This window comes from Eumetopias jubatus, unplaced genomic scaffold (genome assembly GCF_037043125.1).
Source record: "Eumetopias jubatus isolate StellerSeaLion01/CBP00866 unplaced genomic scaffold, mEumJub1_p1.0 scaffold_11, whole genome shotgun sequence".
Classification (NCBI taxonomy): domain Eukaryota; kingdom Metazoa; phylum Chordata; class Mammalia; order Carnivora; family Otariidae; genus Eumetopias; species Eumetopias jubatus.
Window position 1 is genome coordinate 85,161,614 of NW_028274817.1, and position 24,000 is coordinate 85,185,613.

The 24,000-nt window shown below is 51.9% G+C and overlaps 1 protein-coding gene across 2 annotated transcripts; it reads left to right on the forward strand.

Moving 5' to 3' along the window:
* The first annotated feature begins 1,332 nt into the window (after positions 1-1,332).
* Positions 1,333-23,976, forward strand: GRIPAP1 (GRIP1 associated protein 1). 2 transcript variants are annotated; one of them, XM_028113420.2, is made up of 26 exons: positions 1,333-1,390; positions 3,481-3,547; positions 3,688-3,749; positions 4,730-4,756; positions 5,581-5,688; positions 9,325-9,475; positions 10,325-10,509; positions 10,705-10,752; positions 11,439-11,470; positions 11,593-11,640; positions 11,769-11,868; positions 13,584-13,661; positions 13,869-13,961; positions 15,005-15,139; positions 15,931-16,026; positions 16,282-16,494; positions 16,630-16,743; positions 17,542-17,619; positions 17,723-17,818; positions 17,956-18,012; positions 18,112-18,211; positions 19,944-20,074; positions 21,638-21,760; positions 21,874-21,967; positions 22,735-22,889; positions 23,747-23,976. In XM_028113420.2, exons 1-26 carry the CDS (start codon positions 1,349-1,351, stop codon positions 23,837-23,839), a joined length of 2,526 nt encoding a protein of 841 aa, XP_027969221.1. In that variant the 5' UTR covers positions 1,333-1,348; the 3' UTR covers positions 23,840-23,976. The 2 variants fall into 2 exon arrangements, with proteins under 2 accessions (XP_027969221.1, XP_027969222.1); XM_028113421.2 differs by lacking the exons at positions 22,735-22,889; positions 23,747-23,976 and adding an exon at positions 22,458-22,715.
* The last annotated feature ends 24 nt before the right edge of the window (positions 23,977-24,000 follow it).

Sequence of the window (24,000 nt, forward strand, 5' to 3'; positions counted from 1 at the left end):
CCTCTGGAAACTAATAATACACTATATGTTAATTAATTGAATTTAAATTAAAAAAAAGGAATAAGGTGAGTCTGGAGCATCTTATAGTGCCAACAAGAAAGTGCAAAAAAAAACCCCAAAAAACCCAACCCAAAACGATGCAGACATGTCAAAGGGACACCAAAGTCAACTTGAAGGAGCTCCCACTGGCCAAATCTGGGACAGTTTGAGCACCAAAGGAAATAATGATAGTTATTATAATTCATTGAATAAAATAAGTCTGTACAGATATACATACATAAATGGAGGAGAAGAGAAAATTCTTCCTTACGGTAGAATGGCAACTAATAAATACCAAAGGAAGGTTGGTGTTAGAAAATCATCACTGAATACTGAAGCCAATGGTTCAGAAATTTTATATAGAGAGAAAGAATGATAAAGCAAAGGCGGTAAAATGTAAACAATGGATGAATCTGGGTAAAGGGCACCTGGAATTTCCTTGTACCATTCTTGCTTTGGGGTACATTTAAAATGATATAAAAATTAAGTTACCGCCCCCCACCAAAGAAAGATAAAGAAAATAGAGTATGCTAGTATTGATAATGTCTCTAAACATGCTTTCTAATGTTTTTCTTTCCCAGATAAAAACTACTGCTTGGGTGGTGGGGTTTGTATAGGGAGCCAGAAAGCACAAGAGAGGCTTATAATGCATTTTACTACTTATTTGGATGTTCCTGGGGTTTCGCCATCCTGTTTTTGCTTTGTTTTTTTAAACGAAGCTTTTTCGTTTGATTCACTGCCATTCTTTCCTCTTGGGTATTTTTCATTTATTTGTGGCTAGGTCCTTTACCTAACAGGATGTACGGCGTCATGTTAAGAAAATCAGCATCAAATCTTGCCACCCCCCCCAAAAAAGCCAAGGGCTTCACCAGAGGTGGGGTTTCCCTCCGGGGTCACTCCGAGGAGGGCGGGAACAAGACCAACGCAAAGCTTCCGCTTTCATTTCTAGGGTTATAAGTCAACCATTCTCATTAAAGGAGTACGGCGGAAGGGTGATTTTCTGTCGGCAAACACTTCCCTAGCGACAAGTCCACCCATGACATAGGGATGCCACAGTGTCGCATCATAATGGGTGGTCTATGAGAGCTCAAAAGCCAGATCAGATGACCTAGTTTGCGGTAAAACATTAAATTGCAATTCACCCGACCTGTCAGTTTCACTCTCTACTCTCCGTTTCCAAAACACTGAACTTCCGGGGTAGACTCCTCCCCCTCCATTCCTGGCCAGTGGTTTGATCCGACCCTAATACTGACAGGAGGGACGAGCTGCGTCTGCGCAGAAGGCTGTTGGGGGGGTGGGGGGGAGGAACATGGCGCAAGCTCTGTCTGAGGAGGAGTTTCAGCGGATGCAGGTGCCGCTCGCTGGGAAAAGACCACCGCGCTAGGCGACGGGGGGCGGGGTAGAGAGAGGTCGTGCCACTGGCTCTGAGAAGGGGTTGGTCGGGGTGGACCTTGAGTCTAAGGGGTTGGCCTGGAGAAGGGAAACTGAGGCTCTGTGGGGTGAGACTCTTGGATTCCGAGATACTGTTGGGATCAGAGGGGTTGGCGTCTGTTAGCTTTGCGGGCGGAGAGAGTCCTAGAGTGGGCGATACCTTACTCAGACCCTGGAGGGGACGAGACCTTTGGGCCCGTGCGGGGGACACCATGGATCGGTGATGATAGCATTGGGTCTTGAGAGAAGGAGATCCTGAGAGGGCGAAACCATTTTGTTTGGAGAGGAAGGAAGCAGGCGTTGGGCCATTTGCGTCATGGTGGGGGGAGCCCTTGAGAAGGCAGTACCATTACCCGGTGGAAGGTGGAAATGTTTGTGGGAGATACCACTATGCCAGGGAATTGGGGAAAGACCCCACATGTCGTCATTGTTCCTGGGAGGTGGAGATCCTGTGTGAGTGCTGGTAGTGGATCCTAAGAGGGAGCGGTACCTTTGGATCTAGATTAGGGGTGATCCATTAGGCCTGGGGTGAAGAGGACACCGAATGGATAATACCATGAATTCCTGTTGGAGAGAGGACCAGAAGAGGTTAAAGAGTGATACCTTGGACCACATGGAGGGGAAATCACTGGACTTTGGGGAGGTACCCCAATTGGGTACCCAGACCACTCAATTCTTTTGGGGACGACTCTGAGTTGGGATGAAAGGCCAGAGTAGGCCCTTGTTGAGAGAGTTCCTCACTGGGGAAGACCATTGGATTTTGTGTTTGGGGAGACTCTGAAAAGGGGGAAGCCCTGAGTAGGATCCTGTGGGAGAAGAGGAGGAACTCCGAGTGAGGATAGGTGATCCACTGATCCTTGAATGAGAGAAACGAGTTGTTCCTGTGCGAGGCACGCTTAGGGTGAATGGGTGAGATCACTGGACCGTGAAAGGGGAAGTTACAACCTGTAACTTGTGAGGGGAGATTCTAAGTGAGTAAGAGTAATCCAGTTGGCCCACCCAAGGCTTTGTGGAGGAGAGACCCTGAAGGATGTAGGGTCATCCCATTGGATCATGACTGGGGACTTCTTGAGGGATGTGGGGGACCCTTGAGTGAAGATTGATTTCACTGGGCCATGAGTGAGGGAAAAACCATTTGGCTCTGATGGATAGGGCTTCTATAGGTGCCAAGGGTGTACAAATTGGATCAAGACTGGGGAGACAGATCATTGGATCTGGTAGACTAATGGGGCAGGAAAGATTCTGTAGGGGCCAAGCCCTTTGACCTTAGGTAGACCACCAGGGGGTGAAGGCTGGTGCCATGGGAGGAGGGAAAGGTCCTGATGGGGTAAGGGACAGTAGGTCTGGGAAGAACTGGCCTCAGTGCCCTACAGGGCTGTTAGGAAGGGGTATGCTGTTTGGAGTGGCCCATACTTCACTTTCTCTTAAGTCTTGAAAGGGGTTAATTCTCTCGAGCCTTGGGGGTGAGGATCCCAGGCAGCCCCCAACTTAGTGTAAGTTGGACAGGAGAATACCAGGCCCTCTTCCCTTGAAAAAAGGGAGGAATACAGGCCCCTGCCCCCTATACTCAGGGCCCTCCAAGGGTGGCCAAGAGGATAAACAATACTCTACTATGACAGAAAGATAGAACAGTGTTTAGTGTCTGATGAGATGAGCCAGGATGAGGAGGGAGAACTTTATCCTGTGGGCGTGGGGAGCCATGGAACATGCATGAGCAAGAACTTGACTGCATCAGTGCTCTATGGCCTGAGTGCAAAGGGATGGAAGAAGGGGAGGGATGGAAGGGGAGGGATGGAAGAGTGAGGCTGACTGTGGTTATAAGTAGAGCTGGAGAAGGTGGGACAGGGGCTGAGGGGCTGGAGGCTCATTTAGGACCAAGCGTGCATCGGTCTTAAGGAGTAGCTACAGGGAGGGTAGCAGGGTCCGTGGGACTCAGGGGATTGGTTCCCTCATGGTGAAAATAAGGGCACATTCCTAACCAAGTCATTTCCCTTCTCTGCTTCCCCGAAGGCTCAGCTCCTGGAACTCCGGACAAATAACTACCAGCTTTCAGATGAATTACGCAAGAATGGTGTTGGTGAGCCAAGAGGGTCTCATTAGATGGGGGTGGCTTTGGGGGACAGAGGCCAAGGGAAAAAACCTCAGAGGCCTGGCAGGAAGACCTTTCAGCTTCCTGCCACTGACTGAGGCTGAGACAACCTGCTTTCCCCACACCAGAGCTCACCAGTCTTCGACAGAAGGTCGCCTACCTGGATAAGGAGTTCAACAAAGCTCAGAAGGTACCTCCCTCCACCCACTCACCCACCCATGCTTCCCTGTAACCATCTGACTCATTCATCTATCCAGGGAGCCCCTACAGGAAACCAGGCCTAATGTTATATGCTGTCATCAGTCATTCAAACAACTCTCATGGAATCTCTTTAGTTTGCTAATTTTATCTAATCCTGCTTAGTTATTGATTAATTTTAATTTATTCTTAATGCATTTTCAATTTCAATTACTCAATCTCATTCACTAACTTCTAACTAAGTAGTCACCTCCATAGGTGAATCTGCCTTGAATCTGCCTTCTGTCCTCCACTCAAACTCCTGCCTGTGCTCCCACTTCCCATCCCTGTCCTGGTCCTGTTGGTAACATGAGACTAGAACTACCTCTCAGATCATCTGAAGATGAAATAGTGTATAACCTGTTATGGCCCCTCAAAGCATTCAAGGCCCTCTTTTGTCTCTTTCGTCACTGCTCTGTCCCCACGCATAGCTCAACGTTATGCGCTCCATAAATATTTGTTAGATGAAGGCATACAGAATGCAGAAAACCTGGCAGTCAGGAAGCTGGGTTTCTCTTTGGTAGGGTGCTGATTGCAGAATGTGGCAATGCCCTCAGCTGCCCAACAAGGGAGGAGCAGTTTTCACGGTGCGTGGGAGGGATCCACATAGGCGTGTTTGGACCAATGTAGCAATGCAGCCACAGTTTCTGAGCCTGGAAACCCAGCCCATGAAGGGTTAAATACTAAGACTCATGAACAGTCTCAAGAGCTAAGAGGAAAGCATGTAAGCAGGATGCCCTTCACTCACTCACTTATTCACTCCATCATTTCCGTGGACTACAAATTTCACGCAAGTTCTGTGGTTGAAGATGCTCCCATCCCCCAACCTGTCATCATTGTCCCCCCTTGACACTTGCCACAATATCTCCATACCCTAGTGAGGGAGTCCATCTCCATTCACCTTATCTCTCTTCCCACCCCCCTCACCTTTAGGCACTGAGCAAGAGCAAGAAAGCTCAGGTAAGGGGACCCATGGTGGGTGAATGTGTCTGGGAGACCAAGAGTCAATATTTCTGTATGCTGGGATCTCCTGGTACTGGCCTTTCTTTCTCTGTGTGTGCACTTGCATCTGTGACTACCTCACTGTCATGTGTTTGTAAGTCTGTCTGTATTTTCCCGTGTTTGTCTCACTGCGGGCCTCTCCATCGTTCCTTTTCCCTTTCTGGCTGGCCTTCTCTCTGAATCTCTCTCTTCCTGTCTTCCTGTTCCTCTCTGACTGTTGCTTCTCTCCCCAACCTTCCCTTTTTCTCTCCCTCACCTGTTCCTATCTGCCATCATTTTTCTTCTTTCCATTTCTTTCTCTCTCTGACTCCTTGTTTCTTTCTCTCCCACCCTTTCCTTTGTTGCTTCCTGACTCATTTATTTCCCTGACCTCCTCTCTCTTCCCTCTGTTCTGTTCTCCCTCCCATTGATCTCTCTGTTCCTATCTCTCTTTCTTCCTGCTTTTTCTTTTTTCTCTCTCCCTCTCCATCCCTTTCTCCTTCCCTATCTATCTCCCTTTCCCCATCTCTCTGTACCTCCTCTCTCACCTATTTCTATCTACCACTCTCTTTCCTCCCACTCTCTCCCCTCATGTCCCTCTCTCCCCCCGTTTCCATCTTCCTTCTCTCTACCCTTCCATGTCTGTCTCTCTCCTTCCCTGTATCTCCTGATTCACCCATCTCATTCTCTGTACCTTACGATCGCCTCCCGCCCCCATCATTTTCTCCATCTCTGTTTCTTTGCCCTATCTCTCTGTCCTTTTCTACCCTTGTTCGAGACCTGGCCCATGTCTGCCACTGCAGGAAGTCGAGGGGCTGCTGAGTGAAAATGAGATGCTGCAGGCAAAGCTGCACAGCCAGGAAGAGGACTTTCGTTTGCAGAACAGCACGCTTATGGCAGAGTTCAGCAAGGTACTGGTGCCTGGGACAGCCAAGCGGGATCGGAGGGGTAGGGGCCCCCTGGGCTGAAGCTGGAGGGCTGCTGAAGGTGGTTGGACAGAGGCTGGCCCTGGATAACTGTCCATGGTGCTGAAACAGATCCTGGATCTGTGCTGGGGGGCAGTGATTTGATAAATGGGGCCACTCGCTGTGCTGGGATTAGAAGGCTGCAAGCCCTGAGGACAGCTGGTTCCAGACCAAAGCACTCTTTTTCTTTAAGCTTCAAGTCCCTTTGTATATATTTGGTAGCTGATGCTAGGGAGCTCCTGGTTATTGGAGGGTCTAAGGTAAAGTTCTTATGCTTAGCATGAAATAGAAAAATGTTCTAGCTGCTTCCCTTTTCTCTTCCTTCCCCTTCATCTGACCTGAGCCTGGAGTTCTAGTTCTTCTAGATAATTCATCCCAGATTAGATAATTCTGTCTTCTCACTGATTTTAGTGTCCTGGCTGTTCTTAAACCTACTAGGGAGTTAGAGATATTATCTTTTCTTTCCTTATCTATCTTCTGTGTCCATGGTCAAGAAGTCTCTAAGGGGGACGCCTGGGTGGCTCAGTTGGTTAAGTATCTGCCTTCAGCTCAGGTCATGATCCCAGGGTCCTGGGATTGAGTCCCACATATGGCTCCTAGCTCAGCAAGAAGCCTGCTTCTCCCTCTGACTGCTGCTCCCCCTGCTGTGCTCTCTCTCTGACGAATAAATAAATAATCTTAAAAAAAAGAAGTCTCTAAGGTTTTAGTGTGTTTTAAGGAAAAAATTCTCATGGCAACAAAAATGGTATTTCCAGGACTCCATGTGAGAACTTAAGACCTTAACAAACAAAATATGAAAACAACCTTTAAACAGGTACAATGTCAGGAGAGGTGATTTGACAACTAATAGTTAAGAGCTGTAAGGCCTAGATTAAACTCTTGGCTCTACTTTTTACTAAGTGTAACCTTGAGCAAGTCACTTGACCTGCCTGCTTCTTGGTTCCCAGATGTTTAAATTGGAAATGATAATGACAGTGCCTGCCTTGCCGGGATTTTTGTGAGGATTGAATGGGTTAATGTCTGTAAAGGCCTTGTACATAGTATTGGTTATGTAGGTGTTAGCTACTTTTAAAAAAATTATTTATTTATTTGAGAGAGAGAGATTTGAGAGAACGAGTGGGAGGAGGGGCAGGCTCCCCACGGAGCAAGGAGCCCAATGCAAGACTTGATCCCAGGACCCCAGGATCGTGACCTGAGCCAAAGGCAGACACTTAACCGACTGAGCCACCCAGGTGCCCTAGGTGTTAGCTACTAATAGTATCCTTTTATTATTACTGATTAATTTTCCCGCTAAAATGTTTTTTGACTATTTAAAAATCTTAGATCCATCCTGTGGCCCTGCTCTGCCTCAGCCCTTACTACCTCTTATCTGCTCTATTCCCATAGCCTTCTTGCTGGTGTCTCCACATCTAGTTTCTCCTACCAGCCCATGCCCTAGAGTTTGTCCTGACCTGCAGGCCTTCTCACATCACTCCTTTAAGCAACAGCTCCGAGTGGGTCCTTGACCCTGACTGTTCAGAGCCCCTGGTGCTCACATAACAGCTGACCTCACTGTCTCACTTCTCACTGCTTCCTGCCTCCAGCCTCAATGGTATCGTGGTTCTTTTAGGATGAGGCAGGGGCAAGCATTCTTCCATCAGTCCAACTTGTGTTTCTCAGCACCTGTCCTGGGCCAGGCACTGGACCAGGTATAGAACCTCCTTCCCACTCCCCCTCTTCCTCCTGGGAACTGGTAGTGCTCACAGAGAGACCTGGTTTCAAGGCCTGCCTCCACCACTTACTTGCCAAGATATTTCAGCTCCATTTTTCCTTCGACAAATAGTAATTGAGCACCCCCAGCACGCTCTGCATTCTGGAGATAGTTGTAAGCAGCACAACCTGGCCCCCACTCTTGGGTAGCCTACATTCTGGTTGTGGGATGGGGAGAAAGATAATGTATTAAAAAATGATAGTGGGACACCTGGCTGGCTCAGTTGGAAGAGCGTGTGATTCTTGATCTCAGGGTTGTGAGTTCGAGCCCCACGTTGGGTATAGAGATTACTTAAAAATAAAATCTGAAATAAAATAAAAATTAAAAATAGTAATAGTACAGATAACTGACAGTTATGTAGTGCTTACCGCATGCCAGGTCCTGTTTGGTGTGCTTTACGTTATCCACTCATTTATTCTTAAAACAGGCCAACAAGATATTATTAAGATCCTTACCAAGCAGATGAGGAAAACCGAGCCCCAGAGAGATGAAGTCATTTGTCTCAAGGTCACATGGCTAATAAACAGCAGAGTAGAAGTTCACATCCAAGTAGGCTAGTTTCAGAATCTGTGCTTGTGACCCTACATTACAAAACAAAGTGTAATTGTCAATCACAGTTTAGAATCCAAACATTTGCAGAGCTTTATCTGTAAGACAAAGGGGAAATGGATGTTGTCTAGATGATTTTTTACAGTTTTCTTTATTTTCTACATTTTAAAATTTAGCATATATTGCTTTTAAATAAAAAATCCTGTTAAAATATACTATTAAATTAAAAAAAGAAATTAAAAACATACTAGGTCAATTTAATTGCAATTAGTACTAGGTAAGAAAGAAATGAACAGAGCGCTGTGCCAAGAGAGTTTTGGAATTTCTGTGTTGGGGGATACCACTTCAAGGGTGCCATTTGAGCAGAGCACTGAAGGATGCAAAGGAGCCAGTCGTGTGAAGAACTGGATGAAAGGAATAGTGTTCTGGGTAGAAAATAACCCAGGCAAGAGAATAAAAATTCTCTGTGAGCCTCGGTATTCTCATCTGAAAATGGGGACAAAGGACCTTTTTTTAAGAAAAAGATTTTATTTATTTATTTGACAGAGAGAGAAAGCACAAGCAGGGGGAGTGGCAGGCAGAGGGAGAGGGAGAAGCAGGCTCCCCGCTGAGCAGAGAGTCCGATTTCAGGCTCGATCCCAGGACCCTTAGATCATGACCTGAGCTGAAGGCAGACGCTTAACCGACTGAGCCACCCAGGTGCCCCGGGGACAAAGGATCTTGTCAGGACCACTGTGAGAACTCTTATAGCCAGGAGTTGAGCAAGGGGCTGGCCTAGTTTTATTTGCATTGTACATTTCTCCAAGGCTGAGGGCTGACGATGAGGGGCTGTGGGTAGCGCTGGCTCTGGAAATGCCCCAAAAGCTTTCTGTGGTGCCTAGGCTCCCAGACACAGACCTCGCCCTCACAGAAGAGGTCTGGCAGTGGGGCTAATTTGTGATGCTGACATCCTGGACCAGCAACTTCCAGTAGGAGCCTGCCTGAGGTCTTTGATTACGACTGTGAGGTTGCAATTGGGCAAGCAGAAAATTGCCCTCAGTGGCCTCCGTCCTCTGTGACTCGGCCTCTTAACAGATGGGTGAATTCGAAGTCATTTGACATTTGTGCCTCAGTGTCCTTATCTGTGAAGTGGGGATAATGAGTGATGACGGCACCCTACATAATGCGGGAGCATTATGGGAATTACATCAACTGTAAAGCGCATCAGCCAAGCGCTGTGTATATTGCAGCCAACATTGTTATGATTCTCTGCTTGTCTGCTCCCTCACTCCTCCCCTGTTCAGCTCTGCAGCCAGATGGAGCAGCTGGAGCGGGAGAACCAGCAATTGAAGGATGGAGCTGCCAGGGCAGGCCCTGCCCAAGCTGGGAGTCTTGTGGATGGCGAGCTGCTGAGACTGCAGGCGGAGAACATGGCCTTGCAGAAAAATGTGGCAGGTGCAAGCAGGCCCTCCTTGGGGATGTGGGGATCTTGGGGATTGAGTAGGGTGTTTTCCCCCCTGGGGGGAGGGGAAAGGCTTCAGAATGAGGCTCAGCCCTGCCATGAACCAGTGTGTAACTTTGGACAAGCCATTTCACCTCTGAGCCAAAGCTTCCTCATCAACAAGGTGCTCGTGGGGATGTCCACCACGTGGAAGATCGCGGTAGAGCTGAGATAAGAGGTGGTATCTTTCTGAGTTCAGTTCAGTGCCTGGTACCTAGCAAATGTTACCGATTAGCAGATTGAACATCGGAAAGGAGCTCTTTGCTAAATGGAGAGAGTGAATGAAGGAGCTTTCGGAAGACTCTGAGCCCAGATTGTCAGTGGAGTCTGGGAGGAAGTCTCAAAGAAGGCTTGGTAGAGTGTGGGAGGGTCCCAACATGGGGATGTTTGGAGAGTAGCTGGGGCTTATGGTGTGGTGGGTGCTAGTTTGGTGATCAGGAGGGAGGCTTTGTAGATTTGACTGAGGATCGGGAGGTTATAGGATTCAGCTGTAAGGGGGGGGTTAGAGGATGGTGGGCAGCACCTTGGAGGGCTATGGGCGGGGCCTGGGGATAGAAGGTGGAGCTTGGGGAAACTAGCTTGGGCTGGTTTGATTGTAGACAGGATTTTAGTGGATGGGAGAGCTTAAAAGATTTGTGAGGAGTGTGGATGGGGCTGAGCCTTTGTTTTGTAGGCTTTTGGTCATTTGGGGCAGGGTCTCTTCTACCTGAGGGATCCAAGGCCAACCCTTCCATCTACTTGAGGCATGGCAGGGGTCTTCAGAGACCACCTCCTCCATCATATATTTCTGTTCTGCCCACCAGCCCTGCAGGAGCGCTATGGGAAAGAGGCCGGGAGATCCCAAGCTGCCGGTGAGGGCCAAGGGGACCCCTCGGGGGGCCCAGCCCCCGCTGTCCTGGCCCCCATGCCACTGGCAGAAGTAGAGCTGAAATGGGAAATGGAGAAGGAAGAAAAGAGATTGCTCTGGGAGCAACTGCAAGGCTTGGAGGTGAATCTGGGTCTGTTGGGGCCGGGGGGTCAGGAGGCAGGCAGATGCCCTAGCTCTGCCTATGGTCCCACGGAGATGTCTGTGACATCACCAACTCGTGGGCTGACAGACTGGGGAGGCAGGAGGGCAGGGGAAGGCACAGGCCTTACCTCTCCCTTTGCTGATATTAACCCCCTCCCTCATCCTTCCCTGCAGAGCTCAAAGCAGGCTGAAACATCCAGGCTGCAGGAGGAGCTTGCTAAGGTAGGGCTTCTGAGCTTTCCCGGGACTTTGCCCCACCCCACTCCCCACCTGCCCTGCTTCTCCTGGCAGGAGAGAAGGACCAGAGTACCCCCCTCAAAGCCTGAGTTTTGTCATCTGTGAAATGGAGAGACTCACATTTACGGCCCGTAGTTGCTTTCAATATGGAATAAGCTAATGTGGTTCCTCTGTCTTGTGGATGGCAAGCCCCATCCCTCCCTTCTGTATCCTCCCAGCTCTCCTTGTTCATCCATCCACCCAGCCAGCCAAGCATTTATAGACTGTTGGCTCTTATCTTAGGTATTGGCAACCCAATGATGAGGCAGACAGTCATGATCCTGCTTTCCAGGCCTCCTGCCCTAGCCATTCTTTGATGTGGCTGTCAGTCCATATGTTGGGGATGTAAATGCCGGCCTTTGGAGCCTAAGGGAGCTGGGTGGAGATCATGTCGTTGCTACTGACCACCTGGGCAACCAAATTACTTAACCCTCCTGAGACTCATTTATAAAACCCATTTATAAAACCAGTAGTCCTCGCCTCTCAGGACTGTTTCGAGGATTCCACGAGATAACATAAGTAACTTCCAGCTTCCGAAAAGGACTCAGTGAGAAGTGTCTATAAATACTAAATTTATTTTTGTCTTTACTAATATGTTATTACTTGTCTGCACCCCTGTCCCTCACCACCAGCTCTCTGAGAAACTGAAAAAGAAACAAGAGAGGTAAATTTCTTTTCTTCCCAAGGCGGGGGGAGGGGTTTGGAGGGACCAGCGGCGGGGGTGGGGGCGGGGGGGGGAACCGACTTGTGGAACTGACCCATTTATGTCTATCTTTCCGCGCCCAGTTTCTGCCGGCTGCAGACAGAAAAGGAGACGCTGTTCAACGACAGCCGGTAACTAGGAGGGGTGGGCGTATGGGCAGACAGTGGGGACCGCCCAGCAGAATTGCCTGAAGACCACAGGGGCAGAGCTGGGGGATAGGGTCTCAGGCCATGGACAGCACGCCCCCCATCACCCCCAGGAATAAGATTGAGGAGTTACAACAGAGGAAGGAAGCGGATCTCAAAGCCCAGTTGGCTCGTACTCAGAAGCTGCAACAGGAACTCGAGGCTGCCAATCAGGTGAGTGGCTGGATTCTGGGATTGCTGGGGTAGAGGCCAGGGCTGGGAGTCCAGGGAACCCTGAGGTCTGCGGAGACTAGTTGGGGAAGCCAGTAGTTCCTGTGTTGGAAATATCGGGACTGGATGGGTCCCGGACCCCCCAGGAGCTAGGAAAATGGGACCTAGGGAGTCCCGAGAGCCTTAGGAGTTGGCCTATGAGTCTTCATGAATTAGAGATCTCAGGGAGGCTGAGGACTTGTGGGCTGTGTGCCAAAGTTCAGATGAATCTGAAACTGTGGGGGACTGGAGACAGGAATCTGGAGAAATCTATGGTCACTGGGGACTGGGACGAGGAGCTGGAATGAGCCTGAACTCCCTGGAGGCTGGGAGACTTTGAGACCTGTGGGAGCTGGATAGATAGAAGACTTTTCAAGGACGGACAGATGGGCCTGGAGGCTGACTCTATTTGAGGCCCTCAGGGTATGGGGGCTGGTTTGGAGGGCTGAGACAACTAATAAGTTGGATCACTTGGGCTGAGTGGTCCTGAGACCTCTGGAGGCTGTGAATAAAAAAAAAAAATTGGTGAGTCTAAGACATCTAGAGACTGAAGCAAAAGTCTAGATGGGTCTCAGGCTCCCGAGGGTTAGGGGCTAGGGGACTTTTAAGCTTCTAGGCTTCCCCCTAGAGCAGGTGAATCTGAAATCCCTTGGATTAAGGGATATAGTGGTTTGTGGGTCTAAGGTCCCTAAGAGCTGGGGACAGAAGTCTGGGTAAGACTGGATCTTTAGTTACCTGGGTCTGAAGATCCCCAGAGACTGGGGACAGAAGTAGCAGGTGCAGCGGGGGGGGGGGGTGTAGTCAATCAGACCTCACCAGGAGCTGGAATCTAGGAGACTGTATGAGTTTGAGACTGCTAGGTTTTGGGGCTACAAGTTTGGGCAGACCCTGGGACTCTTGGGAGCTAGAGACACAGGGATGAAGTGTGTCTGAAACCCATGGGCGTTGGGGTCAGGAGTCTGGGTGAAGCTGTAGTCCCTGGGGGTTAAGTGTGTCTGAGAATCCTGGGGCCTCCGAGCTAGAATCTGGGTGAGTGTGAGCCCTCTTATGGATGGGGGTGGGTGACTTTGAAATCCCCCAAAACCTAGGTGTTTTTCTAAGATTCTTAGACCCGGGATATGGGATCCGAGGCCAAAATCAAGAGTCAGATGCTTGGGGCGCCTGGTTGGCTCAGTTGGTTAAGCGACTGCCTTCGGCTCAGGTCATGATCCTGGAGTCCCGGGATCGAGTCCCGCATCGGGCTCCCTGCTCAGCAGGGAGTCTGCTTCTCCCTCTGACCCTCTTCCCTCTCGTGCTCTCTATCTCTCATTCTCTCTCTCTCAAATAAATAAATAAAAAAATCTTAAAAAAAAAAAAAGAGTCAGATGCTTAACCCACTGAGCCACCCAGGCACCCCTCTCGGCTTCCCTTTCCGATGGCTTCCACTCTTCTCTCCGGCCACCCACCCCTGCTTCTCTTGCATTTTCTAGTTTCTCTCCAGTAAAGTACAAGAAGTGTACTAATCTTAAATTCTAATGACTTAGAATTTGGGTGAGCCTGAGTCTGATGGCTGGGTAGTCTGGGACCCTCAAGTGCTGGGGACACGCTGTCAGGTGGTCAGAGAGGGGGGTCTGTACGGTTATATGTACCTCAGGGGAGGCTGAGGTCTGGCATGGGCTCCCCTGACCTGGTCCCTACAGAGCTTGGCAGAACTGAGAGATCAGCGGCAGGGGGAGCGCCTGGAGCATGCAGCAGCTCTGCGAGCCCTACAGGATCAGGTACGTGGTACTGGGCAGCTTCTGGGAGGTGGAGGGTGACGTGGGCGGGGCCAGCCTCGGCAGGTATTATACAGGCAGGGAAGGCCCCAGGAGTCCTGTTTCCCCCTGGTCGTGGTGCGAGTGCACATGTGTTTTCTTTCTTGGCTGTGGGTGGGTCCTGTCCCCCCTGTTCTGGACCCACTCTCACCTGGTGTGGGGTGGGGCCAGGTGTCCATCCAGAGTGCAGATGCACAGGAACAAATGGAAGGACTTTTGGCTGAGAACAATGCCTTGAGGACCAGCCTGGCTGCCCTGGAGCAGGTACAGGATACCTGGGAGCCCTCACTGATCCCTCTCCGGTTTCCCATCTCCTCCTGCTTCTGATCCACATTAGGGCAGGGTCTTCTGGACCTCATGCCATTCTCCTGCCTCTGTTTCTGTTTGATCTTCCTTCCTTCCTTCCTTCCTTCCTTCCTTTTTCTTTCTTTCTTTCTTTCTTCCTTCCTTCCTTTTTCTTTCTTTCTTTCTTCTTTCTTTCTTTCTTTCTTTCCTCTTTTGAGAGAGCCAGAGCAGCAGTGGGGAAACAGGGTGGAGGGCAAAGGGAAAGAGAGAGAGAGAGACAGAGAATCTTAAGCAGGCTCCACACCCAGCCCCAGAGCCTGACTCAGGGCTGGATGTCACGACCCTGAGATCCTGACCTGAACCAAAATCAAGAGTCGGATGCTTAACCCACCAAGCCACCCAGGCGGCCCTCTTGGCTTCCCTTTCCGATGGCTTCCACTCCTCTTCTCTCCGGCCACCCACCCCCGCTTCTCTTGCATTTTCTAGTTTCTCTCCAGTAAAGTACAAGAAGTGTACTAATCTTAAGTGTACATTCAGTGAATCCTATCTGTCTGGCAGTGTGTCTGTCTGTCTCCATGTGGCTACCACCCAGATCAAGATGTAGAGCGTTTTCAGCACCCCCAGAAGGCCCCTTTTACCCCTTCCCAATCAATACTTCCCCAGAAATAACCACTCCTCTGACCTCTAGCGACACAGATTAGTTTTACTTGTTCTTTAACTTCATGTAGAGGAATCAGACACCCATTTTCGTGTCTGGCTTCTTTCCTGTGAGGCTCATCCATATGTAGCATTGGTCTGTTCTTTCATCTCTGTTTACTATTCCACTGTATGACTAGACTACTTTATCCATTCCCCCGTTGATCTCTTTTTCTCATTCCTTTTCCCTTTGAAATTCTTTCTCTTTCCTCCTGGCTCTCTTCCCGCCTCCCTCCTTGTCTCCCTGGACCAGGAGGCTCAAACCCTGTGGCTGGCCCCCGGGGGGCCCTTTTCACTCCGCTTCCCATCACCCCCTTTCATCCCAGATCCAAACAGCAAAGACCCAAGAACTCAATACGCTTCGTGACGAGAATGCCGGGCTGACAGCTGATTTGCAGCAGCGGCAGACTGAGTATGAGGACCTCATGGGACAGAAAGATGACCTCAACTCCCAACTGCAGGTGACGTCTCTGGCTCTGACCTGGCTTCTCCCAGTTCCCTCGTGCAAGCTCAGGGGAGCCCTCCTCGAGGTGCGGTGGAGTGGAGGGACACTGTGGGATCGGGAGGATCTGGGTTCCAGTCTGGTCTAACTCACTAGCACCTCGTGTCCTAGACCATGTTGCTCTCCTTCGCTGACACTGAGCCTCCTAAGTTAGACAGGATAGCCATTCTGAGTCCATGGTAGTGACCGGAATCATAGTGGCTGAAATAAGATAGAAGGCTAGTTCTCTCTCATGGAACAGTCCAGGTGGGCTGTCTAGGGATGGAGTGATGGCTGTGCCACGACCAGTGACCCAGGTTCCTTCTACGTTGCCACCTTCAACGCAAGACTTCTATCTTGGTAGCCGAGATGCTTCCCAGGCCCCCCCTTCATCATGTTTTCCGTCTGGAAAGAAGGAAGGAAGAGGGAAGGGCCCAGCATGCCCCTTTCCTTTATGAGTATAACCTACCTCATGCTCACCCCTTCTGCATATGGGAATTAGTCACGTGGCCACACCTCACTGCGAAGGAGGCAAGGAAAAGTCAGCTCGACAGCCATGTGTCCAAGTATGAAATCTATTGCTAGGGACAGAGAGGGGAATGCACGGAACACTGGGGAGCCGCCTAGCAACGTCTGCCATGTTCTCATCTCAACGGAGAGAACAATACCAACTTCACTGGGGTTAAGGGAGACCCGTCCACCAGAGGTGTCCTGGGCGATGATCACCTCCTGGAGGCTCTATCAAACTCCTCTCCTTTGTCCCCTCATTAGGAGTCATTACGTGCCAATAGTCGGCTCCTGGAACAACTTCAAGAAATCGGGCAGGAGAAAGAGCAATTGACCCAGGAACTACAGGAGGCTCGGAAGGTGGGCAGCTCTGCAAGGTGGATAGCGTGGGTGGGGAGGGATCGGCCCTGGTCCGTGGGGAGGGTGCAGGTGATGTAGGCCAACACACGGGACCAGCAGAGGGTGGAAAGTGACCAGTGCCATGAGGCTAGGTGAGTGACTTAGCTAGTCTGGGGAGGAGGCAGAATTGGGCTCGTTCCCTGGGCCTGGGGAGAGGGTGGGAGGCCCTGTCTAACGTTGAGGGAGGAGGCTGACTGGCATCCTCCTGCCCCCCAGAGTGCTGAAAAGCGGAAGGCCATGCTGGATGAGCTGGCGATGGAGACGCTGCAGGAGAAGTCCCAGCATAAGGAAGAGCTGGGAGCCGTCCGACTAAGGCACGAGAAGGAGGTGCTGGGGGTGCGCGCGCGCTATGAGCGTGAGCTCCGAGAGCTGCACGAAGATAAGAAGCGGCAGGAGGAGGAGCTCCGTGGGCAGATCCGTGAGGAGAAGGTGGGTGGGTGGGTGGCGATGTCCTTCTTCTCTTAAACTAGGGGGAAGCACAGCATCGCTGATGGGTTCGGGGATGGTGCGGGTGAGGGGCCCACTCGTCCGCCTGCCTCGCCCTGACAGTCTCGCCTCTCCCAGGCCCGGACACGAGAGCTGGAGAATCTCCAGCAGACAGTGGAAGAACTTCAAGCTCAGGTACATTCTATGGATGGAGCCAAGGGCTGGTTTGAGCGGCGCTTGAAGGAGGCTGAGGTGAGTTGGTGCCTGATGAGGCACAGACGCCTGGTGGGGGGACACCCATGCCACACCAGGGGACCGGGAGTGGTTAGGCCCTGGAACTTTCTGAAACACTCTGGATTAGGGTAGCCCCGCCGCCCGCCAGCTCTACGGCAGCCCTCCAGAGGGGATCAGGGGCTGGCCATCAGTGAGGCAGAATGCCACATGAGCAGATTTGAAAAGGCATCCCTTCCTTCTGGAACCGCTTCCGTCAGGAAATCATTATAATATCCTGATTTTATTCGAACAAGGACTTTTACTGCCATTGTGGGGGGAAAACTCATCATAATACCTAAGAGGAAGTGTCACGCGGTAGTGAAGAGCACAGGTGCTGGAGGCGGTTGTTTGTGTGGGTTCGAGTCCTGGCTGGGCCGCTTGCTCACCGTGGACAACTCACCTGGCCTGCGGCCTGTGTTCTTCATCAGTAAAAAAAAAAAAAAAAAAAAAAAAAGGAATAATCATAGTACCTGCCATGTGGGTGGTATGGGAAGATTATATAAACCGAGTCAGTGGACGTAAAATCCCTACGACGTTCTTGGCACGCAGTGAGTGCCGTGTTATGTTTTGTGAAATCAAATCAGATGCACACGTCGGTCGGTGGCACAGACAGCACAGCCCTAGATGTGCCGCCTCCGTGTCCCGCCTAAGGGCACACGGTGGCCCCTGGAGGGGTGGCCCCTGCTGCCATCACTGCCCTCATGGGCCGTGGTGTCCTGTGTGTGTGTGCGGGGGCGAGGGGTGGGGGCATGGCCGGACCCGACGCTTGTCCCATAGGAGTCTCTGCAGCAGCAGCAGCAAGAGCAAGAGGAAACCCTCCAGCAGTGCCGGGAGCAGCATGCTGGCGAGCTGAAGGTGCCCGCCGCCCGCCGCCATTCCTCTCTCCCGGGAGGGCCAGGCCCTGGAGGGAGGACGGAGGTTCCCCAGGCAGAGGCCTGAGCTGCCCCCTGGTTTGCAGAGCAAGGAGGAGGAGCTACAGGGTGTGCGGGATCAGCTCCAGCAGGCCCAGGAGGAGCGGGACTGCCACCTGAAGACCATCAGCAACCTGAAACAGGTCCCTTGTCCCCCACCCCCACCCCCGCACCGTCCTGGACACACCCCGGGCCCCAGCGCAGAGTCCTGGGGCAGGGAGGGAAGGCACTGCCCGCAGCCGTTGCGGCAGCTGCCAGCCATGCTTTCTCTGCCGCACAGGAGGTGAAGGACACGGTGGACGGGCAGCGGATCCTGGAGAAGAAGGGCAGTGCTGCGGTATGATGCGGAGATGGCCAGGCACAGTCCCCCCACCCCCCCGCCCGTGGGACCACTGGGCCTCAGCCCGCCTCTTCCCCCCCCCCCCGTCCCCCACAGCTCAAGGACCTCAAGCGGCAGCTGCACCTGGAGCGGAAAAGGGCCGATAAGCTGCAGGAGCGGCTGCAGGACATCCTTACCAACAGCAAGAGCCGCTCTGGTGAGGGACCGGGAGGGCAGGGGGCGCTGGGGTGCAGGGGCAGCTGGGCTTGGGCCCAAGGGCCAGAGCTGCTTTTTGCACCTTTATCCACCGGCTCTCCTGCGCTTTCTGTCCATCTCCAACTTGGTCAGTCGGTTGGTCTCCCTGTTTCTCCTGCTCTCTGCATTACCTCTTTCTGTGTCTCCTCTTGGTCTCTCTGTGACACCTTGCGCTAGTCTCTCTCTGTCTCTGTCTTTCCCTCTCCCTGCTTTCTTTTTCTCTTTTTTTCTCCTGCTGCTTTTTTCTTCTCTGTCCCTTTAACTCTCTCTTTCTCTCTCTTCTCTGTCTCTGGATCCCCACAACCCTCTCATACACATCCCCACACCTCACCTGGTGTCTGTAAATCTCTCGTGTCCATTCTCTCATTCTGTAAATGTGGACTGAGCCCCCATGCTCACATCCAGGGTCCTTGATAGGAAACCCCCCCCAAACTGTCCTCCAGGAGCCCCGGGTTGAGCTAGGGAGACAGACTTACATTCAGACAGCAACACTGCGGCATTCTCCCGATGCAGCTAAAATCCATGTTCTTTCTGCCACTTCAGGCAGAAGATGCAACCAAAAACCTTGGGTTTCTTTGGACCTTTTTTTTTTTTTTGGAAGGAAATGGCCTATAAATATGTTTAAATAAATGGATATGATGCAGTGGTGAGGGTACTGGTGCATCTCCTATATCTCAGGCTCAGAGAATACTTGCTCCCTTGTCCCCCTGCGGCCATCGGCTCTTGCTGGAGATCCTTGGGGTGGGATGTCAGCACCCCCTGATACCCAGAAGCAGCCGCAGGAGCAGAGGCCCAAGCTCAGTGGGCCTGCTTTAAGTGACATGGCAAAAATGGATCTATCTCTCACCCAATCTATGTCTCCCTGAGGCATTCTGTCTATCCTGAAGTAACCTCTCTTTATTTTTTTAAAGATTTTATTTCTTTATTTGAGAGAGAGAGAGTATGAGAGAGAGAACATAAGCAGTGGGGAGGGGTAGAGGGAGAAGCAGACTCTCCACGAAGCAGGGAGCCCAATGCGGGACTCGATCCCAGGACCCTGGGATCATGACCTGAGCCGAAGGCAGACGCTTAACCGACTGAGCCACCCAGGTGCCCGTAACCTCTCTTTATCAGAGGGGTTTGGTTTCTGTTTTGCTACAGATTAATGTATGAATCAACAAGCAGATTCCAGTGGTGGTGCCATACATTGTCCTTGTCCGTTAGATGAAATGAGGATTTAGGGTCATGGTTACATGTCTCTCTCCATCTTTTTTCCCCCTTCTCGTCTCTGCTGACTCGTGTCCTTATGCCCGGTCTCTGTTGGCCTCTCCCGTCTGCTGTGGCTCGCTGCCTGTCGGGTTTTCTCTCTGCATGTGGGCATCGCCCCGTGCTCTCCCCAGCTGTCGGTCCTCTTTGTGCATACCCCAAGTCCAAGTGCAGACGTCCCTTAATGCCTGTAGGTGTCTACACTGCCCACTCTCTCCCAGCCTCTTCACCTTTGTTTCTCTTCTGGCATGTGTGTTTGCCCGGAGAGGCAGCTCCTTTTTCCGTTTCTGCCTCTCCCTGTCGTACTGTCTGCCTCCACCTTCCCCACGCCCAAGTGTCACTTCGCCTCTTTCCATCTCTGTCCAATCTATTTCTGCCTCTTCCTGCCAGTCGCTGCCCTGGGACCCTGGGGGATTGGGGCTCAGGTTTCTGTTCCCTCTCTGCCCAAGGCCTCGAGGAGCTGGTTCTCTCAGAGATGAACTCACCAAGCCGGACCCAAACTGGGGACAGCAGTAGCGTCTCCTCTTTCAGCTACCGGGAGATCTTGCGGGAGAAGGAAAGCTCGACTGTTCCAGCCAGGGTAAGGGGCAAGGAGGAGCCGACAGTCCAGCTTCTCCTACCCCAGTTCTGGGGCCCACCTTTTACCCTCCCCTGCAGCCATCTACCTCTCTGGGCCCAGCACACACATTTTCTTACCAACTTTTCTTTAAGCTCGCCAACTGGGACTCAGATTGCCAAATGGGGGGTGGGCAAATTATTCTCCCTGCCCCTCTGTTCCCTCATCTGTGAGCTAATTCCACCTTTCCCGGTGTCATAAAATATGTAGCTCATAGCAGGTGCACCACCCAGGTAGGAGGTCCTTTTTTCCAACTTGTAATTATCACTCGTTACTGTCGTCTGTTGTGTCAGCTTCCTGGCCGGCCACTTTTCTCTGGAAATCATTTGTGATTATTCCATAAGTAGTATGTGTGCCATGTAGAAAAATTTAAAAAACACACAGAAGCAAAGATTTTTTTTTTTTAATCCAAAGAAACCACATCTTCACCATCCAGAGATCACCACTATAAACCCTGGGTTCACGCCTTTCTAGATCTTGCTCTTTAAAAAAAAAAAAAAAGATATTATTTACTTATTTTAGAGAAAGAGAGAGAGAGAGATCAAACAAGTGGGGGGAGGGGCAGAGGGAGAGGGAGAGAGAGAATCTCAAGGAGACTCCATGCTGAGTTCCAAGCCCGACGTGGGCCTCCATCTCACGACCCTGAGATCATGACCTGAGCTGAAACCAAGAATTGGATGCTTAACCAACTGTGCCACCCAGGCGCCCCTCTCTTTCTTAAACCTAAATGAGATTGTAAGTAACCTGTTTTTGTTCAGCTGATCTTTTTTTTTTTAAGATTTTATTTATTTGGCAGAGAGAGAGACAGCGAGAGCGGGAACACAAGCAGGGGGAGTGGGAGAGGGAGAAGCAGGCTCCCCGCCGAGCAGGGAGCCTGATGTGGGGCTGGATCCCAGGACCCTGGGACCATGACCTGAGCTGAAGGCAGACGCTTAACGACTGAGCCACCCAGGCGCCCCTGTTCAGCTGATCTTTATCCTCCCGATTTTGTAAATGTTCATCTTCTCTAGTACTCTGATCTTAATCAGATTTCCCTGGTTGGTCCCAAAATGTCCTCAAAAACCAGCATTCCGTTTCAGAGCACATGTCGCATCTGGTTGCTTTATGCCCTTTAAGTCTCTTGAGTCTAGTGTGGTCCTTTTTTTTTTTTCATGACCCAACCTGTAGAAGAAACCAGCCAGTTGACCTGAAGAAAACGTCCCACCTTTTGGGTTCTCCTGCTGGCTTCCTAGTGGTATCATTTACCTTGTTCCTCTGTCCTCTAGTTTTCCTGTCGACTGGAAACGAGATCTCATTTGCTAGAGGCTCTCCCTTCATCCTCTCAATGAGGAAATGATGTGGCGGTTCCTGTGTCCCTCTAGGCAAAGGGAGATCCAGAGTCCCCCGGGGGTGCTGAGACTTGGTCTACAGCCCCTGTCACAGAGCCCACCCCCACCCAGCCCTGGCTCCCTTTCAGCCCCTGATCCGAACTGGGGGTGGGCGACAGCACTGACCCTGGGCTGGCCTCTCCCCTCCTCTTCCCCGCAGTCCTTATCCAGCAGCCCTCAGGCCCAGCCCCCTCGGCCAGCAGAGTTGTCAGATGAGGAAGTGGCTGAGCTCTTTCAGCGCCTGGCAGAGACGCAGCAAGAGAAGTGGATGCTGGAGGAGAAGGTGCTGCCTGCATGTCCTCACTTGACACACCGTTGGAGGGGAGGCTGGAGCGTGGAGGGGGGATGTGTGGCTGGGCCCCTCGTTATGTGTGAACATGCGGGGCCGCCCTGCAGGTGAAGCACCTGGAGGTGAGCAGCGCCTCCATGGCGGAGGACCTTTGCCGGAAGAGCGCCATCATCGAGACCTATGTCATGGATAGCCGGATCGGTCAGTGCCTCCTCCCCAGCCTCACCCCCCCTCACCCCGGCCGCTGACCTGCCTCCTCCTCCCCCACTGTCCCCTCTCCTCTTGCGACTCAGCAAAGGTACTGACAAGACCACAGCCGCTGGAGGGAAGAGCAGGCCCGGCCTGTCCGTCCCCCGTGTGTCTGTCTCTTACCTCGGCTCTTCCCTACGGTCTGGGTCTCTGTCCTCACTCCACTCTCCTTTCTCTGGTGTGGCTCTCTGTCCCCTCTGTCTCCCTCCTCTCCTCTCCCCATCTCTTCTTTCTGCTGCACCCCATCATCTCGTCTCACTGCTCCTGCTGCCTGTCTGTACCGGGTCTCCTCCGGAAGTTCTCGTCCTCTGCACGTGTACCCCTTTGGGGGGTCCTTATCTCTTCCTCTCCCACTTTCTCTCCTCTTTCTCCTCCGCCCCCCCATCTTTGTTTCTTTTGCTCCTTTCTTTCACACTTTCTCCTACCCCTGTTTTTCCTTTAGGAGTCAGAATAACATGGACTGATGCATGCTGAGAGCTGGGTGCTCTGTGCTTTGCATGCGGTCAGAGACCTTTTTCCAGCCCCACGAGTTGGCTATTATCCCCATTTCTAGTAAGTGATGGCCGGGGTTTCACGTGGCAAAGCCTCGGCCCCGACATCACACGGCTTCTCCCCGCTGCTTTTGGCCCCCGCTCTCTGTTTCCCTCTTCTCCGCCCCGTCTCTGTCCTCTGTGCTCCGGCTCTGCTGAAGCGCTGGTTCTCAGCATGGGCCCTTGCAGATGTGTCTGTGGCAGCAGGCCACACAGACCGCAGTGGACTGGGCAGCGTCCTGAGAGACCTCGTGAAGCCAGGTGACGAGAACCTTCGGGAGATGAACAAGAAGCTCCAGAACATGCTGGAGGAGCAACTCACCAAGAATATGCACTTGCACAAGGCGAGTGTGGCCTACCAGCCTACCCATCTGTCCATCTCGCCGCCTGCCTCCCGTGCCACACAGCCCCCGGGCCATCTGCCAGCACCCAGAACCCCCCACCCGTTCATTGACCGCGCCTCCATCCCCACCTCCCCATCCTCCGGTCAACTCACCTGCTCTCCCTTGTACCTTTCACTCTTCGCTCTGTCCTTGCACTTACCCGCTCATCTGTTCATGCACACTTCACCCAGCTCACCCATCAACCTGCCCTACTTGCCCATCTAATCATCTGCCCCGTGTCTTTCCACCCATTTCCTGACATACCTCTCTCTCTCTCACACCACCTCATCCGTCACCCCTTGTCTGAACCTTTACCCACCTGCCCAGTGACCTGCCTGTCTAGCCGTTGTCCTCCATCCGTCCTCTGAACCGTCCCTTTGCTCGCCCATTTACCTACCATGGATCACCCCGTACATCTGCTTGCCCATCCTGCCCCCCCCCAAATATTTCCCCCATTTCTGGGGGAGTCGGAAAGGTGGCAGACCCAGCCCCTGCCTCTGAGAAGTGAGCTCACCATTTAGTAGAAAAGCTGGTGGCAAGGGGAGGGTTGTATCCTCCAGCCGCACCACATGCAGCGGGTGATCTGCTCCCATATCCCTATCGTTAGGTCCCCCTCCCCTGGGAGGCTCCCGCCCCCCCCATCTTTTCCAAGCCCAACCCACTGCTGGGGTTCTGTGAGCCTCTCCAAATACCTTTCTGTGCCAGGCTAGACATAGCTGGGCATTGATGAACGAGGTGAGAAGGATGACACCCTGGGTTTGGTGAGGGAGCGTCGCCTGCTCTTTTCCCTGGCCCCTGATGGCTCATTTGTTTCTCAGGACATCGAAGTTCTCTCCCAGGAAATTGTGCGGCTCAGCAAGGAGTGCGTGGGGTCCCCTGACCCAGACCTAGAACCGGGAGAAGCCAGCTAAAGACCTGAAGGCTGCACCTACTCCCTCCCCTCCCCACCCCTGCCTCCAGGACACCATCCCCTTGGGCTGTGGTGGGAAAATGGGGCCAAAATCAAATAGGTTGGGAGACTGGACATTAAAGGGGTTGCAGGCCTGTTGGCTGGTGTTAGTGACCCTGTTTG